The following is a 15,740-nucleotide window of genomic DNA, read 5'->3' on the forward strand; positions in this document are numbered from 1 at the left end:
TAGTCAATATAGCACTATGCGGCGCCGCCTTCCACCCCCTTTCGGAGCTAGGTTCCCGTCACTTTTATCTCTTATTCACCTCTTAATCCTAATGGCCATATGCAAAGAAAAAGCAAGGAAATTTTAGGATGATCTTTAGTATATCTTCGTACCCCCTCTTCGTTCCCTGTCCTACACTTCTCTCCCCGCTCCCTTTACAATCGCTCACACTCAGTACTCACGTGCCCGTCTTGAACCGATAGTCTCCGAAACTGGGTCCGTCCAGGCAGTGTCGCCGTCAGCTCAACAGTCAGCCCCGGCTCCGGCGAGCGGTACTCAAAGGGGATTTTTCAACCGGGATCCCGTACCCTCTCTCTATTGAGTGCGCACTTCTTAGTGTACCGGTCGCCGTTGGCGGGCAGCCTCCCGGAGCCGGCTCACCGTGCGTATCCCTTTTCGACCGGAGATTCTCGTGCCAAAAGGGGACGGTTATAATGAGTTAGGAAGAAATAAAAATCACGCTATCGGGGTCACCACTGAAAGCAAGCGTCCCCAAACAGCACGATCCTCCCCGCAATGAGAGACAATGAAGGACTCTCCCAAAATGGGAATGAGGCCAAGACAGAGTGCGGGTGAGCGTAAATGGGAGTTTATCAATCAGAATAGGGCATGCAAAGAACTCTGCAAACTCCGAGAGCGCTCTGTCTGACAATAGCAAAGACAGGCGTATATATTTACAAAAAACGTCATAAGAACCTACACACTATAGGGGGCACAAGTTCAAGGGGATTGGGTGGCGACGACTAACTATAGGTGCTGCTGCGATGTGGTTGGCTTTGGCTGGAAGACGTCACTGGTCAGCCTCGTGGGTTGGGCTGGGCCTGGCAGGGTGGCAGAGTTCATCCGGGCGGTGTTGTTGTGCCATCGCGGCCAGTGTCAGAGATGAATGTCTTTTCCTGACTTCTTTGCCCTAGGCCATGCACACCGCAGTCATTCAGTCATTTCAGTATTATTTTCTTTAGTAAATCTTTCAATAGGTTATACCACAGGTTAATGAAACACAGGAGGAATGCACCTTGTGAGGGGTCTGGAGGTAATACGTCAAGACATGGTTACCAGTGTCCTGTTGACCGGGGCCTTAGGTCAAGGGGCTAAGCTTCAGGGCCTGGGACGGACGGTACAGGTCTTTCTGCCTTGTTAGAAGTTGTTATGGATGTTCCGCTGTGTGTTGTCAAAGTGTTGGGTGTCCTGATTGCACAGGGCCATAAGTCTGAGATGGTCCGGTGGGTTGTGAGGTTTACGAGGGGGCGCGTGTGTTCAGGCAGAGGTTTACTGCTGTGCTGTAAATAATGCAGGTGGCGGGCGGCGGCCTTGGGTGCTACAGAGGGGGTTACAAATCTTTGAAGCGGCTCCAGTCTAGTTGGGGGAGGTGAAGCAGCGCGGCGCGGCCTCTGCTCTCATGCCTTGGCAGCCTTAGCAGGGTGGGAGGGGGAATGGCCTTGCACGTATTTCACAAAGGTATCTCCCTCGTGTGTTGCCGATTTAGGTAAAGACATCACAAACATTTGAACACTCTATAATACTTATTCAAAGCAGTACAAAACATACATTTAAACTTTGCTGGATGTGTCTCGATTATACCCAGTCTGAGCACCTTGTTCATACATTATGTTTTAGCAAGTACAGTATTTAGTTATATGCATATATATTTGCAGTAAGTGAGGTAGAATTAGGATTGGTGGAGAACATAGAAAGTAACCCGCTACTGTTCGTGACGGTGGTGGCACATGTGGGGCCTAGACATGCACACATAACATGCGTCTCCTCGTGCATCCTTCACATGGGCCCTCTGTATGGTTACATTAGTCTTCTTGTGTCCTCTAGCAGCATTAGTTCAGTTATGGCGCAAGCCCATGGGGTGTAAGTTTCCCAGTGATACACGTAACAAATAGATTCCTGGTGCGTTCCTTTATTATTAGCACCCAACTGCAATGGTGTGGGCTCGCCATTGCTTATATCATGGAAGCATGCTTTCTTATGTTTATACATTTTACAGGTTTTTGTAATATAAGGGATTTTGTGGAAGAAAGCATACTTTGCGAGTGGTCTCAACATTAATATATAAAGACTGTCTGCCACCTGATGACTATTTTACTGTTCTTTGCATTGCCCAGGCCTGCTGGCTGGGTCATGCTGGGAGCGATGATACACTGCGGGAGGTGAACTGTTACAATGTTAGTGTATTACGCTAGCTCATGTCTGTCTTGTTCGTGGGAAGGTGCTCGCAGCGGATCTGCCGGGGTGCTGCGGCAACAAGGATGACTGAAACCCTCCAAGGGTGGGGGCCGCGCTACAGTGCGCTGAGCTCACACCATCTTTACCAGACAGAAAATGTATTCTCGGCCTAGCTAAATTTTAATACATGTGGGCAATTAATATGTGCGGGCAATGTCTCCAGTGGGTGAACCCTCCACCACCTGGGCCCGGGTGGCATGAGGGGACGCCCAAAGAGCCATAGCCCTCACCTGGGGAGAAAGCGCAGGCGAGGGGGGTCTCCTGGACCAGTCCTCCCCTACACATCGGTAAAGGTGTTTGCATTGCATTGGGTCCACCGAGCACCGCTGTAGCCAACAGGGCCTGCTGTTTTGGGGGTGCACCCGCACCTATAGCTGCCTGTTTCTCAAACATTGAAAACATCTGAGATTTAAATTCTTAAATTGTGGAGTGGTCGGCCTAGCTGACGACATACCTCTCTCTGATGAAGAGTCAGAATCGCGTCAGTGCCGGTGGCACCTCCTCTTCTTATGCGAAGAGGACGAGTAAGAGTGGCTCCGCGAGTGAGACCGATTCATCGTCTTGCACTGATGTCTTTCGTTTTCTTTCTCGGGAGTAGGCCCCTCTGTCTCGGCCTGAGAGGACCGAAAAGTTGACCACAGAGGTGATTTCACCGGCGATCAGCCCACTGCGAGTTTGTTTGCCCGCTTACGCAGGGACTTAGGATTAATTTTCCCACATGACACGCACCCCTCTGTGTCTTGACCCGGGCCGGGGCACCACATACACATGTCATGTGGGTCGATCACTGACATCTTCGAGTTGCAGTCAGTGCAGTGTTTAAATCCTGAAATCCGAGGTGTGGACATCTGGTGGTCAGGAAAACAAAAATAATATCATGAAAATGTTGTCGAAAAGAGTTGAGGACTCGACAACCAACACTATGTTCGTCAAGACTAGCGTGTCGAGCGCACGGGAAAACAGGAACTGAGGTACAGTGCGTAGTGACATGGTATATATAAGACGCCTAACATCAATCGAGCACCAAGCAAGACGGATCGACGGCTGAATGGAGGTTCACTACGGCCCTTGTCAAAGAATTTTCCGACCAGCAGAGCTGGATGAGGATATTTTTCAGATGAGGAATCTGCGTGAGAAAGGCAATCCATTGAAGTGCTTGGAAATATAGAAACAGTGCACCGAGAGAGGGGGTGGGAAATAAAAGGTGACTAGTTATTTTGGTGCATGGTGGGCCACAGGGTTTCCGGGGGGAGTTTTATTCTGGTGTGTGGGAGGCCAGGCTGGGAGCTATTATTATTATTTGCAATTTCTTAGGCGCAAACGGTCGCTCATGGGCATCTTGGCACTGGAGAGAAGGCAAACTGTCCATAAAAGGGGTAAAGCCAACAAGTACAGATTTAGAAGAGAAAGGTCTTTATTGCTTTCCTAAAAGCTAGATGGCCAGGTAGTTTCTTTTGTATGAGGTGGCAGCTTGTTCCATGCAATGGCAGCAGCCACGGAGAAAGAGCGACCTCCTACCCTTGCACGTTTATATGGCGGTACCACAAGTAGATGGTAGAGCGAAGCTGGCAGCTCGGGAGATAGCGCACAAACTTGGCTTGCAAAAAAACTGCTCCCAAATTGTGTATCGCCCGATGGACAATACACAGAGCTTTGAATCGAATACGCGGATACACTGGCAGCCAGTGGAGGAGGTGCAGAACAGAGGAGATATGTGCTTCATAGGGGGAGCCAGTAGCTACTCTAGCTGCCAGATTTTGTAGGTGCTGTAGTCTCTGGATGAGGCCCCTCGGTTGAGCTGAATATAGAGAATTACAATAATCTAGCCGTGATAGAATAAGGGCAGCTACAGCCGGGGGGAAGATGTTAAGAGATTAGAGGCAGCACTTTTTTTTTTTTAGAACTTTCAGCTGCAGACCGACTAATGCCCAAATATAGAAGTTAAAAAGAAGCGGGGATAAGGAAGAACCCTGCGGCTCTCCACAATTAAGAGGGCATGGAGCAGATAGAAAAGGAGGCATGGAGAGAGTCTGAGTGCGATCCGCCAGGAACGAGGTGAACCATGCCAGTACTTGACCAGATATACCCATCTGGGTAAGACGGGAAAACAGGATGGGGTGGTCGACAGTGTCGAAGGCCGCTGACAGATTCAGTAGAATCAGGGCCCCCACCCGAGTCCGCCAGCCTAGCCCTATCATCCTGGACAGAGATCAGAACACTCTCTGTGCCTCTGCAAGGTCTAAAGCCGGCCTGCACAGGGTCAAGAAGAAAAGATGATTCCAGGTAGGGGGAGAGTAAAGTAGAGACCAAAGATTCCAGTAATTTAGCAAGGAAAGGAAGGAGTAAGATGGGACGGAAATTCGCCAAGACCGTGGGGTCCAGAGTGGGATTCTTTAAGAGAGGGATCACTCTAGCAGCTTTCAATTCTGGGGGAATATTCCCAGACTGGCAAGATTTGTTAATGGCCGCTGTAATTTCCCTTAGAAGATCAGGTGAAATAGTTTTCATGATCGCTACTGAGATAACGTCGGAGGGGGAAGAGGATTTAATCTTGTAAATGGCTGCAAGGACTGCTTCCTCCGAGAATAGAGGAAAAGCAGACCATTTAGGCAGTTCAGATGGCAGTTCTCTCAGATTGAGTTCATTGTTATTCTCAGCCGTGAGGGTGGTTTGAGCAATGTTATGGCGAATGTCGCTCATTTTGGTAATAAAGAAATGCGATGATTTGTCACATAATTTTTGAGGCAGTCTAACACTAGAAGTTAACAGGTCTGAAGAAGAGGGAGCCTTGACAGCCGTGAATAAGACATTAGGTTTGCACAAAGCATTTTCATAGTTTTCAGAAATATATAGAGTTTTTGCTGTTTTAACAGCAGCAGAGTAGAGTACTAATTGCCGCCTAAATAAAGCCTTCAGATGGGGATCATAGGCTTTGCGCCAAGAGCGCTCGCTCTGTCTGAGTTTAAGCCTCTCTGCCTTAAGAGAGTTGGAGACCCACGGCTCCAACGGAAGTCTGCGGGCTGTATAAGTCTAAGGGGGGCAACCTTGTCCACCGCCTCCTGAAAAAATAAGGCCAGTGTAGACAGAGAAATGTGGGGATCCATATTTCATTTGGCTGCAACAAAAGAGACCGGATCCTGTGAATCAATAGAGCACCAAGAACGATGCCAGATTTTAGGAACAGGTATTTTGGGACAGGGTGTCAGTCCGTTAAGCATACAAGTAATTAGGAAATGGTCTGTCCATACCATCGGCTCCACTGACTGTAGCGATAGCAAAGTACTGGCTACAAAGACCAACTCGAATATATTCCCCAACTTATGTGTTGGAGAGGGCACAATTTAATGCAAGCCAGATCAAACATACTATCAAAAAAAAAAATTAAGAGCAGGGGGCCTAGGTAAATTCAATTTTAAATTAAAATCACCCAAAACTACTAGCTGGGTATATATCCTCTGTAGGTCAGCAAGGAGATCCAACAGAAGGTCTCCAAATGTCCCTAAGGGGCCAGGGGGGGGGGGCGATATATGATCAGAAAATAGTAAGAACATGCCAGAGATAGGGTGCATTTGAAGAAACAAGCTAGGCATCCGGAGGGGAGGTAGCAGGGGGTTCTTGCCCCAGGATTGTGAATGACTGAAAGATTCACAGCGAGGAGGGCAAGGTTTTGATGGCGGTTGTTAAGGGGCCCTGGATGGGGGCTTTGGAACACCTCCCTCGGATTAAGCACACAACACCAAGTGCCAAGAGTATCCTCATATGCCAGGTGAAGAAGTCTCACCTGCTCAGGTACTTCCTTCAAAGGCTCAAGTATAAGCTCACATGGCCAGGTGCAGGCCTAATTGGCTGAGTACAGCCTCTTATGCCCAAGGTACAAACATTGTGGGCTAGAAGTACTCATGTGCCAGGTGCTACATTGTAGGATTTTATGCCATCTCCCATATGATGGTACAACTCGCATGTACAGGTACAGCCTCGCATTGCCTAGGTACAGACCCAAACCCCCGTGAGTACTTAATTTTCCCAGGAAACAACGGTATATGGCCAAATAAAGTCTTGCATGCCAAAATACGACCGCCATGTGCCAGGCAAAACCTCATAATCCCAGAAGCTGCCATTATGTATTCTTTATGGGCTTCACATTTATTTAATGTGCTTCACATGTGGCCGCTTCAGAATGCAGTGATAAAGGATGGGGGAATTTGGTGCATGGAAGTAAGAGAAGGAGCAGATGCCTATTCCTACTACACTTGGTTGTATAACAGGAACAATGTACTTTTTACAAAACATTTGTCAGTTAAGATTTATGGTTAAGAGCTTTAACAAAATAAAGGAGTACAGATCTTTCAACATTCACAGGCTGAACCGTACCTGCGACTGCCATTGATTTGTGGGAGACATGAGATATTGCGTGTGAAACAGTATTGCCAAGGGGACTAAATAGTCTTCTTGATTTCTGAATTGCAGTGTCCCAATTGTGGTCTTGAGTCCTCCAGGAGCTTGTACCACCATTTGGGGCGAAGGAGTCGTCTCCCGCCAACCCCTTCTTGCATCTGCCGACAAGGAGTAAGCCTTGTAGAAAGCTAGTTTGAGATATCCAAGGATTGGAAAGCTGTCATCACACCTCCAATTGTTGCTCTTACAAAACATGTTGGTCCTTTTGCAATAATCCAAATTGGGGAGGATCAGGGCCCTGGTGAAGGGCACCTTACAATTGAACTTTGAGCGGTAACAGATGTACTTTAGCAGGTGACGTTCTGGTTCTCTTTCTTCTAGTAGGTGCAGCCTTATGTTCAGGTACAACCTCAAACATATGTACTACTGACAAGACCCACATTCATTCACCCAGGTACTGCCAACATATTCGTGGAGCATCCTTATCTGACCAGGTACAATCTCAACTACCTAGGCACAAACATCCATGCACAGATACAGGCTCATATGCCTAAGAACAGAAATCACAAGCCAGGAACAGCATTCAACCTTTCGCCTGCCCACCCTACCCTACCCTACAGTTCATTTTAAATAATAATAATAATAATAATAATAATAATTAAATGTTCCATGGCTAAGCTTTTGTGCCACTTCGCGAGGCATGAGGCGCCAGTGAGGCAGAAACCCACACAGGGTGAGAGCTATTGCAGGTCCATACTCATGCCACCAGCTGCGTTCCAGTTACAAGGGTGGGTCTGATCTGGGCTCAGAGCAAATGTTGTGGGGAACCAAGGCACGACTGGCCTCCTGGCAGTATCTTCATATTGTAGGGTGCCAACGCATTTCCTGGCTGCATGCAATAAAAGGAGCAAGAGTACCAACTCCTTTTGCCATCAGTTACCATCAAAACATCACTGTAGGACCTGGAAAGGGACAACAATCAGGGAAGGTCATGTACGATTGCAGTGCTGTCAGCTTTCCACCCATTGCTTCCACTCCTCTCCCACCCCAGGCCAAGAGTAGCTTGTAGTAGTGCCAGGGTGGATCACAGACCGGGATTATGCAGCAGAAAATACCACATTATATTCTTTTACTGTGTAATATCTCTTCATCTCTGCCTCTAGGTGGCCTGGTCTGCAGACCCACTGTGCGATAACCAACAGATTTGACCCTGATTCCTACTTAGTCCCTTTCTTGCACCAATATGTGTTTCAAGAAAGCCAGAATACCATTCCTGTAATGCCCCTAAAAGACAACTGGAAAATCTGGCAGCCTATTCCAGAAATTCATTCCTCCATGAAAAAATTGAACCTGTGAAAAAAGCACTCCACAAAGGACCTGGCACTTAGTGTGCTTTCATTTCTGTACTGAAACTTCCGATATTGGTGAGCATTGTCTCTGCTACCAAAGCCCATGCAAAGATTTTAACTAACCCCACCCGTGCCTGCTTGTGTGCAGCCCAATCATATGGCCCCACCCTGGGTTTCCTCCTTGCCAACACTGCTTATAGGCTATCATGCCATGAACCTCTTGTAGATGGAGGAGGCGCTGACTCTGCATCCAGTTGATCTCTTGGTTCATTTCCCTTGTGCTGTGTCCCTGCAGCCTCCAGGCTCATAGCCTTGTCTTTCTGTGCTAAGCCCCTTAAGTGTTCTTCCTTCGTATGCTCGCTCAGGTCTACATAGTTTTAAACTGTAACTGGTATAGTCGGACTGTTTCTCTTGCTTGTTCATTTATTTATTTTCCACTTAGCTTTGGTCCTGGATCTTAAACCCCGGTTTGATCTTGCACATGGATTTCCAGCCTCACAGCCTGCATCAATTACCTTAATCTAGTCCCTTTCTACAATAACCTTCCTTCAGTCCTTTGCTAGTTACCTTACTCTAGTTACCTTAACTCTAGTACCTTGCTGAAGTACCTAGTTCTAATACATTGCAAAAAGTTTAATTGTTCCTAGATCAGGCAACTTTGTACCTTACTTCTCTCTGTCACTTCTGTGAATCCATCTTGGGCTCTCTGTAAAGTGTGCTATAAGATCCACATTTGTGCCTCTATGTATTCCTTTATATACAGATTGACTCCTATGCCCCGAGAGGCAATGTCTGCCCCTTCCTTGGCTTGTTTTACCCACAGTGTATCTCATGTCTGGTGTCATTATAGTTCTTGTTCGTGCCGTGGGGTCCAGACAAAGAAGCCACTCTTAATGCCCCTCTTACAAGGGCTTGCAGGGCGAGTATCTGTACGATTAACATGCAGAGAGGCACTGAGATTCCCTATGTTTCTGTGGGTAGTCTCAAGTCCAACCTGCGAACTGGCCTATTGAGATTCCAGATTGTTTTTGTAGTGCTTAGTTCCTATTCCTTCTTGTTCGCCTTCTGTCTCCCTGTCTTCCTGTTTACTTGTTTTTATGCCCCTCGCCTAGTCTTCCTTCTTGTTCTCCTGTATGTGTTTTGCATGAGCACTGCATTTTCCAATCCTTGACCGGGGTCTTCCACCTGAACACTTGGGCACACAGAAGAAGATACACTGAATCATCAGTGGAACAATAAAACACACTGAACTGCCCAAGAAAAAAAGGGCACCAACCGTTGGTACACACTTTGCAAATGGTTAATGTTTGCCTGATAAGCTAATGTTTCCACAGCAGGGCTACCAAACAGAGGTTGTCTAGGGATGAGAAATCCTCTTTGACTGGGAAGGCACCCTATTCAGTTAAGACATTAATTCTCCATCATGTGCATCTTCATTAATGTCATATGCAATGAAAAGATCCCGTTCATGAGCAGGATCTCTGAACAGTTTCTCAACGCAGTTTATAAGTAACATTCCAAATTGGGAATTAAAGCCATACATGTTAGTTGATTTATTCCAGAAAAGAACCTTCCTCTAAACATTTGTGTTGCTTTTAGCGAAACCTAAAACTGCTTGCCCTTTTTAAAATAAAATAAAATAGGACGAACAGTCAGCGATAGCCAGAAGAAGAAAAAAAAAGGCAGCCGTGCCACTTTTATCTAGCCAGGCTGCATAAGTCAGTCCTGAGAGTTGAGAGACTATTTTTAGTGAGGAAAAAAAAAATGAGTATCTACTCAATATAACTCGTCGCCTTTGTCTTGCAATCTCCAGTAAAAAAGGTGGGTTCCCCTGCACTGTGATCCAGCATTTAAAGTGGTGTATCGGATTTGAAAATCTGATTTTGAGACCATTAATTGTATTGTGTGGCTGTGATGTTTGGCCAGGAGGCTAGATGGTTTAAGATAATCAAGCCCAATCAATTCCACCTGAATTTTGATAAGTAGGGAAGAAAGAAGTGGTGTTAGTGGAGCATGTACCTCCCTGGCAGCTGCCCATGGTCGAGTTCATCCTCTTCCTCCATTTCCTAGAGCGGTATGAAGTTTTCTGTGCTTGATTGAATTGTTGGTATGGTTGGTATAGCCAATGGTAGGGCATTTGCAATTGCTAATAAAAAGCCTGTTTTGACTGTTAGAGTTATAAAGATCTTCTGTAGTCTTCCTTACAGGAGTCAGAACAGACTATAAGGTGTCAGACTTAGTCTTCTTGCTAGTACCTCTGATTAAACGTGGGCTCCGAAGACAGTCGATCAGGAGTAAAAGATACAGGATGTCTTTTACATCTATTAAGTCCAGGTAGAATAGCCCATGAAGATCTTAATGTTGCCACTGCAGTAGCTGTTTACTGAAAACTCAAACATTTTTTGCTACACTAACAATCTCTTCACAAACAAAGGAGCCTTATCTGATTCCACGTAGAAAATTTGTTTTTTTTTTACAAAATACCCAACAGAGCCCCACAGGTAGGCATTGTATTCTACCCAATTCATAGCAGCTGTGGTGTGATTGTTCTTACCATGTGAATCCATCCCCCTACTTTTCTTATCTAGTAGAGTGGGGGCTGTAAACGTAGGTAAAGTTGAAGAAGAGGATGAGTACATTTTCTTCCCCGCTTAACTGAGTGCAATGGAGGGTGTTTCTGTAGGAACAGAGGGGTCTGGGTCAGGTGGTCATGTACGTTTGGTCATGCTGCCATCAGCTGAATGTGGCTGAAGTAGGAAAGGTCTTCGTAACAGGCCAATAGTAGGCTTCAATATGCTGCCACAGTGGGTGCGGTAGCACCTTATGCTGCACGGTCTAAAAAAATGTGAGGGCTTTTATTTAAGAATTGAGAAAGCAATGTCAGCCAAGCAGCTGCTCTTTGCAAGGCCTTAGTGAAGGTTAAAATGTCAGCCGTGGAAGAGATCCTTGCTGGTATAGCCAGGGGAGCATTGTGAATTTGGTCTCTAATCTGATTTAGAGGGGTAGTGCCTCGGAGGGGTGAAAACCTATGGCTGAGGGTCAGGAGTAAAAGCATTCTAGAGGGTACAGATGACCTCGAAGGTGTTGGTATCCTGATCGTATGCCTCGATTCCTTGGACTTGTGGTACTTTTGACACCTTTCTGTGTATTTAGGGCAATAATGTAACAGGAGCACCTGTAATATCGTCTAGGGGTAGAATTTAAGGTACATGAAAAATTGTTTTATTTCTACTTTGGAAATAAGATTTATACATTAGAACAGGGGAAAATGTTAATAGATCCCATTTCATAGAAGCAGTCACTCACTATTTATGAAGATCCCACAATAAGAAACGGAAATGTCCTCCAGTCAAAAAAAGATGCCTCCCCCCACTTCAAAACACATGCTGTGAAAAATGTTACATGTTGGCACAAATGGGGTCTGGATTTATTTTCTAGGCAACGGTTCTTGATATACCAAAGGGCTTGAAGAATATCAATATTTACTGAGATAATTAGAATGATACAGTATGATTGGGTACTTGAATCCTAGGTGTGCCCCTACTGAGGCAGGATTTTGGTGCTCTAAATAATAGACCATGTACTTGGTAGGAATGTAATAAGGCAGATACCTATGAGACCATGCTTCCATTTTATTTTCTTAATCACAACTCTCCATCCGAGTTATCAACAGAACCGGTTATCATCTGCAAATTGACAATGAAACAACCAGCTCTTCTGCAATATCACTGAAAGCAAATCTCTGTGCCACCCTTCCCCCATCACCACTGTTTCCTCCGAAAGAGCTCCATTTACCAGCACACCCTGCTTTATAAATTACACACTGGTGGGTAGCATCAGAAGTCGAAACCCCTTGCTCAGGGTTAACTTCAATGGTCGGTACAAACTAATTATAATTTGCTAAAACAACATTAAAAAAGTATGAGCATTGCACAGCTAACTCCATCGTTCCAAGAACTTGATTGCTACCGTTTAAAGCTCAAGAACTTTTCGAATGTTTTCAGTAATTAAAATGTCCTCACTTGGCTAATGTCATCATTTGCAGACAATAGGTGCCAGTGAACTTCAATACACAGTGTCTTCTGCCCAATTACTGAAATTCTTGCAAGTGTTCATAAATGCATTTAAAAAGCAAATGAGGTGGACTTAAAGCTTCTCTAAAGAACCAGCATATCAAAAAAACAGAATGAAATACATATGGTTAGAAAAGGTCAAGGCTGGAGGAAAGTGTAGAAATGTACTTATGATGTGAACTAGCTTTGTCAATTTAGTTTTTCCTTTGTCTACATCACTTACAGGATGAAGCTTAGTGGGATCGTCCAAGTCCAGTGTGGCCACTATGCAGCCTGATTCTAACACTGCGCCCGGCCTCTTCACGTAATGAATGCTGCCGGACTCCTGAACAGTCAGGCTCATGACCATCTTCATTACCTAAAGAGAAAGAAAGTAAAAGCAACATCCCAGCATTTCACAACAACTACAAAATCAGTATCAATAAGAAATCCTTCTTCCTTTAAAGACATTGGTTATTTGAAGCAATGCAGCAAGCCTCTTCTTATGTCCAAACTTGCAAAGAATGAAGTCTTTATTTTATGGCCGAGAATCATTTTATTCGCACATAGCTTGACAGAAGGTCAGAATGATTTCACATATTTACATCCTTTCAAGCATTCCCCTGCATTCTACATACCATGCAGCAATAGTTAATTGGATACTTATAGCTGAAACAAATGCCAACAGCAGCACAAGAAAAGGTCACAGAGTATAGACTGAACCAGAATGAACAACGCATAAAGAAGGGCAATTGAGCCTAGGCTTGAAGGCTGGGGAAGTAGCACGCAGTGGCAAAGCCCACAGCAATTAAGGGCACGGCAGTTGTGCGCCGCAAGGGTGTTTGGTGTCGGGAGAGGATCCCAGCTATTGAGTGTCGTCTTTTGGAGGAGCTGGGGAAGCACATCACAGTGGTGCCAGCCAAGCAAGGACAAACTATTAAGGCGGTGAAGAGCAAAGGGGAGGGAGACGGACTAAGGCAGCCCTCCAAGCTGTTGAGCGTTCCTCACCCCCAACATAAATGTTCCAAATGCTATTTATGATAGGCACCTTTACGTGCATCAAGGTATCCTTGTTATTTTATCGAAGGATGAGTGCAATAAGGGTTTTTCAATGTTGAATTCTTATGGATTTTAGAATTAAGATACCTACATGATTTTATTGGATGCATCATGTATACACTAGTTGCATCCCTTGCACAGGCACGTTTATATTACTGCACTTTAATTGAGCATTAAGTATTCATCGTACTTTTTGCATAGGCACTTTAATAAGGCAAAGTAGGGATTTATAAATTGCTTTAACCTTATACTGTTAAATAACTCGTGAACGTGCACTCTATTTCCATTATAATTATTGGCAACCATGTTTTATTTTTATTAGCCAGTGGGTTGCTTTTTACAGACATTCTGCTTAATCGCTAGGTCTTACAACATAAATCCTTTATATATTTGCATAATGCACTAGCGAAGAGAACCTGTTCTCTGAATGGGTTCTGTGGACAGACATGACAACACTCGTCAATTGTTGAAAATCCATGATCCTGCAGGTCGCTGTTCCGATTCGCTAATCGCTTGATGTGCCTTGCACGCTTAAGTAAACTGCACTGAGAATGGGTGTGTGTGGCTGGCTGATATACCCCGGAGCACTTGTTGGGGGGAGGTGAGAGTTGGTGTGCTGCTGCATACTGGTACTACTGTGCTCTCTCCTCACCTGTTGCCTCACCCTGGCGTGGGGCAGTTCGTTGTAGTGCAAATGTCCCATAAACAGTGCATTTTAGGGTTGAGGACCAGGTCCTATGACCACACTGATGTTTTGCTGATTTAAAGCAACAATCTCCTGTGAAGGTGCTGAAATCCGGGAAAAGGGTGGGGTGTCCAAATGTCATGTAGCCAGTAGTGTCCAGAGGTTCCTAATAGGTAACTATGCATAGTTTGGGTCAGATTGGTGAAACGGTGTGTAAGTGTATAAGGAACAACAACGCGCCACCAAGCCACACATTTTGACTTGTGCTGAAATCCAGGGTACGGGTTGGGGCGTACAAATGTTATGTAGCCAGTATTGTCCGGATGGTCCTAACAGGTAACTGCAAAATCTGGTGCAGATTGGTGAAACGGTGTGGAACAATGCTTTGCCACAAACTTAGCCACCCACAGATTTTCACTTTTATAAATATAGATAGATTGACATGTCGAAAAGGAAGGCCAAATCAAGCCTTTCTCCCAAAAATGTGTCCAAGAAATGTTATAAAATCTCTGCACGGGAGGTAAACATATTGATAACGGAGATCAAACACCTACTACATGATTAGGATGGCTGTAAGTTAGCCCCTGTTAGAAAGATGCCCCTCACCAACTGTGTGCTTAGTGATAGAATAGATGGAATTGAAACCATCTATCCAGAGGCAATAGTTACCAAGGGGTAGATGGGAATGATGATCATAATCAAGCGGCAGCAGAGAAAAAAGTGCCATAGAATCTTCAAAAAAGATCCACTAGATATCTACAAAACGAACACAATTGAAAGTCTGGAGGGTGGGAGGAACTACAGTATTTCATCCACAGTGCCTGGCAACAAAGGGCACATTATATGGGATACATTTGTCACCGTAATCTTATTTCTGATGCTGCAGTTGAATACCGAAATGCCTATTGAGGAAGAGGCAATAATAATTTTACCCACCATTCCCATTAACAGACTTGAGATTCTTCATAATATGATAGGAGCAGAGGAAGAATGTAGACAGATGAATAACTGTATAGTTGGAGAGGTGACAGAACTAGCAAGTCAAAAATATGAAAACATAGAACTGAGTGGAGTACCAGCAGAAAGTACCCCTTGTGCTAGCTGTAGCTGCAAAACAAACTTTTGTGCTGATATTAAAAAACTAACAGCCACAGTTCTCACGTTGGTAAACCTTGAGGAGAGAATAAAAGATGCTTTAGGATCTAGCAACAAATCTGCTATAAATAAAGACAAATGGTGCACTGTTGTAAAGAACCCATGAGGGAATATACCCTCAGGCACCTTAAGCATAGGACCTGTAAAAATGGATAGTGCAATGGGTGAAAACAACAAATCAAAGGTCAATAAAATGGTTAGAAGGAGCACAGAACAAAACCCAATCCTAATTTGAAGAAGAAGACATTGTTTAGTTCAACTCGGGCAATTTCCCAGTGTTATAAATTGTTATAAGCAACCAAGGGGGCTTAGGTGCAGAGTAATCTTACCAAACCCACCTAACAACGAGATGACTACCCCACACCACATGGGCAGGCAGGAGAATATAAACGGAAAGCACTTTGTTGCAATGTGTAATGTCCCAAATTTGGCCAACGGTGCCTTTGAGGGTCAGGAGGCACAGGTTAATAAATGTATTCAATGATTAGACATATCCGGGGTTGTCACACAGTGATTAGAGAAGGCAGTCTATTGATTCCGGAAACATATACCAAATAGTACGGAAGGAGATTATGTACAGATATTCCTGTAAAATGGCACCCTGGTCCAGGGGCTTGTGGGCATTGAATTGTGTACGTACCCACCACAGGGTTCTAGTTTCGTACTTTGAGGCACAAACCCCCTCCCTATAGGGGTTGTCCTAACACGACCAGGATTATACAACAGCCAAAGAATACTAATGTACTAGAGGCTAGGGTGGTCACAAATGAG

General features: G+C 45.0%; 1 protein-coding gene across 1 annotated transcript in view; it reads right to left on the bottom strand.

The window, feature by feature from the left end:
- The window catches only part of ACACB (acetyl-CoA carboxylase beta), a 3,851,763-nt gene that overhangs the window by 2,600,619 nt on the left and 1,235,404 nt on the right, over nucleotides 1-15,740 (bottom strand). Inside the window, exon 19 of the mRNA XM_069619430.1 lies at nucleotides 12,315-12,449. Coding sequence (XP_069475531.1) covers nucleotides 12,315-12,449 — 135 coding nt within the window. The remainder of the gene's footprint in view (nucleotides 1-12,314; nucleotides 12,450-15,740) is intronic.

The sequence above is a fragment of the Ambystoma mexicanum genome, chromosome 10 (assembly GCF_040938575.1).
Source record: "Ambystoma mexicanum isolate Mex_15411 chromosome 10, UKY_AmexF1_1, whole genome shotgun sequence".
In the NCBI taxonomy this organism is placed as follows: Eukaryota; Metazoa; Chordata; class Amphibia; order Caudata; family Ambystomatidae; genus Ambystoma; species Ambystoma mexicanum.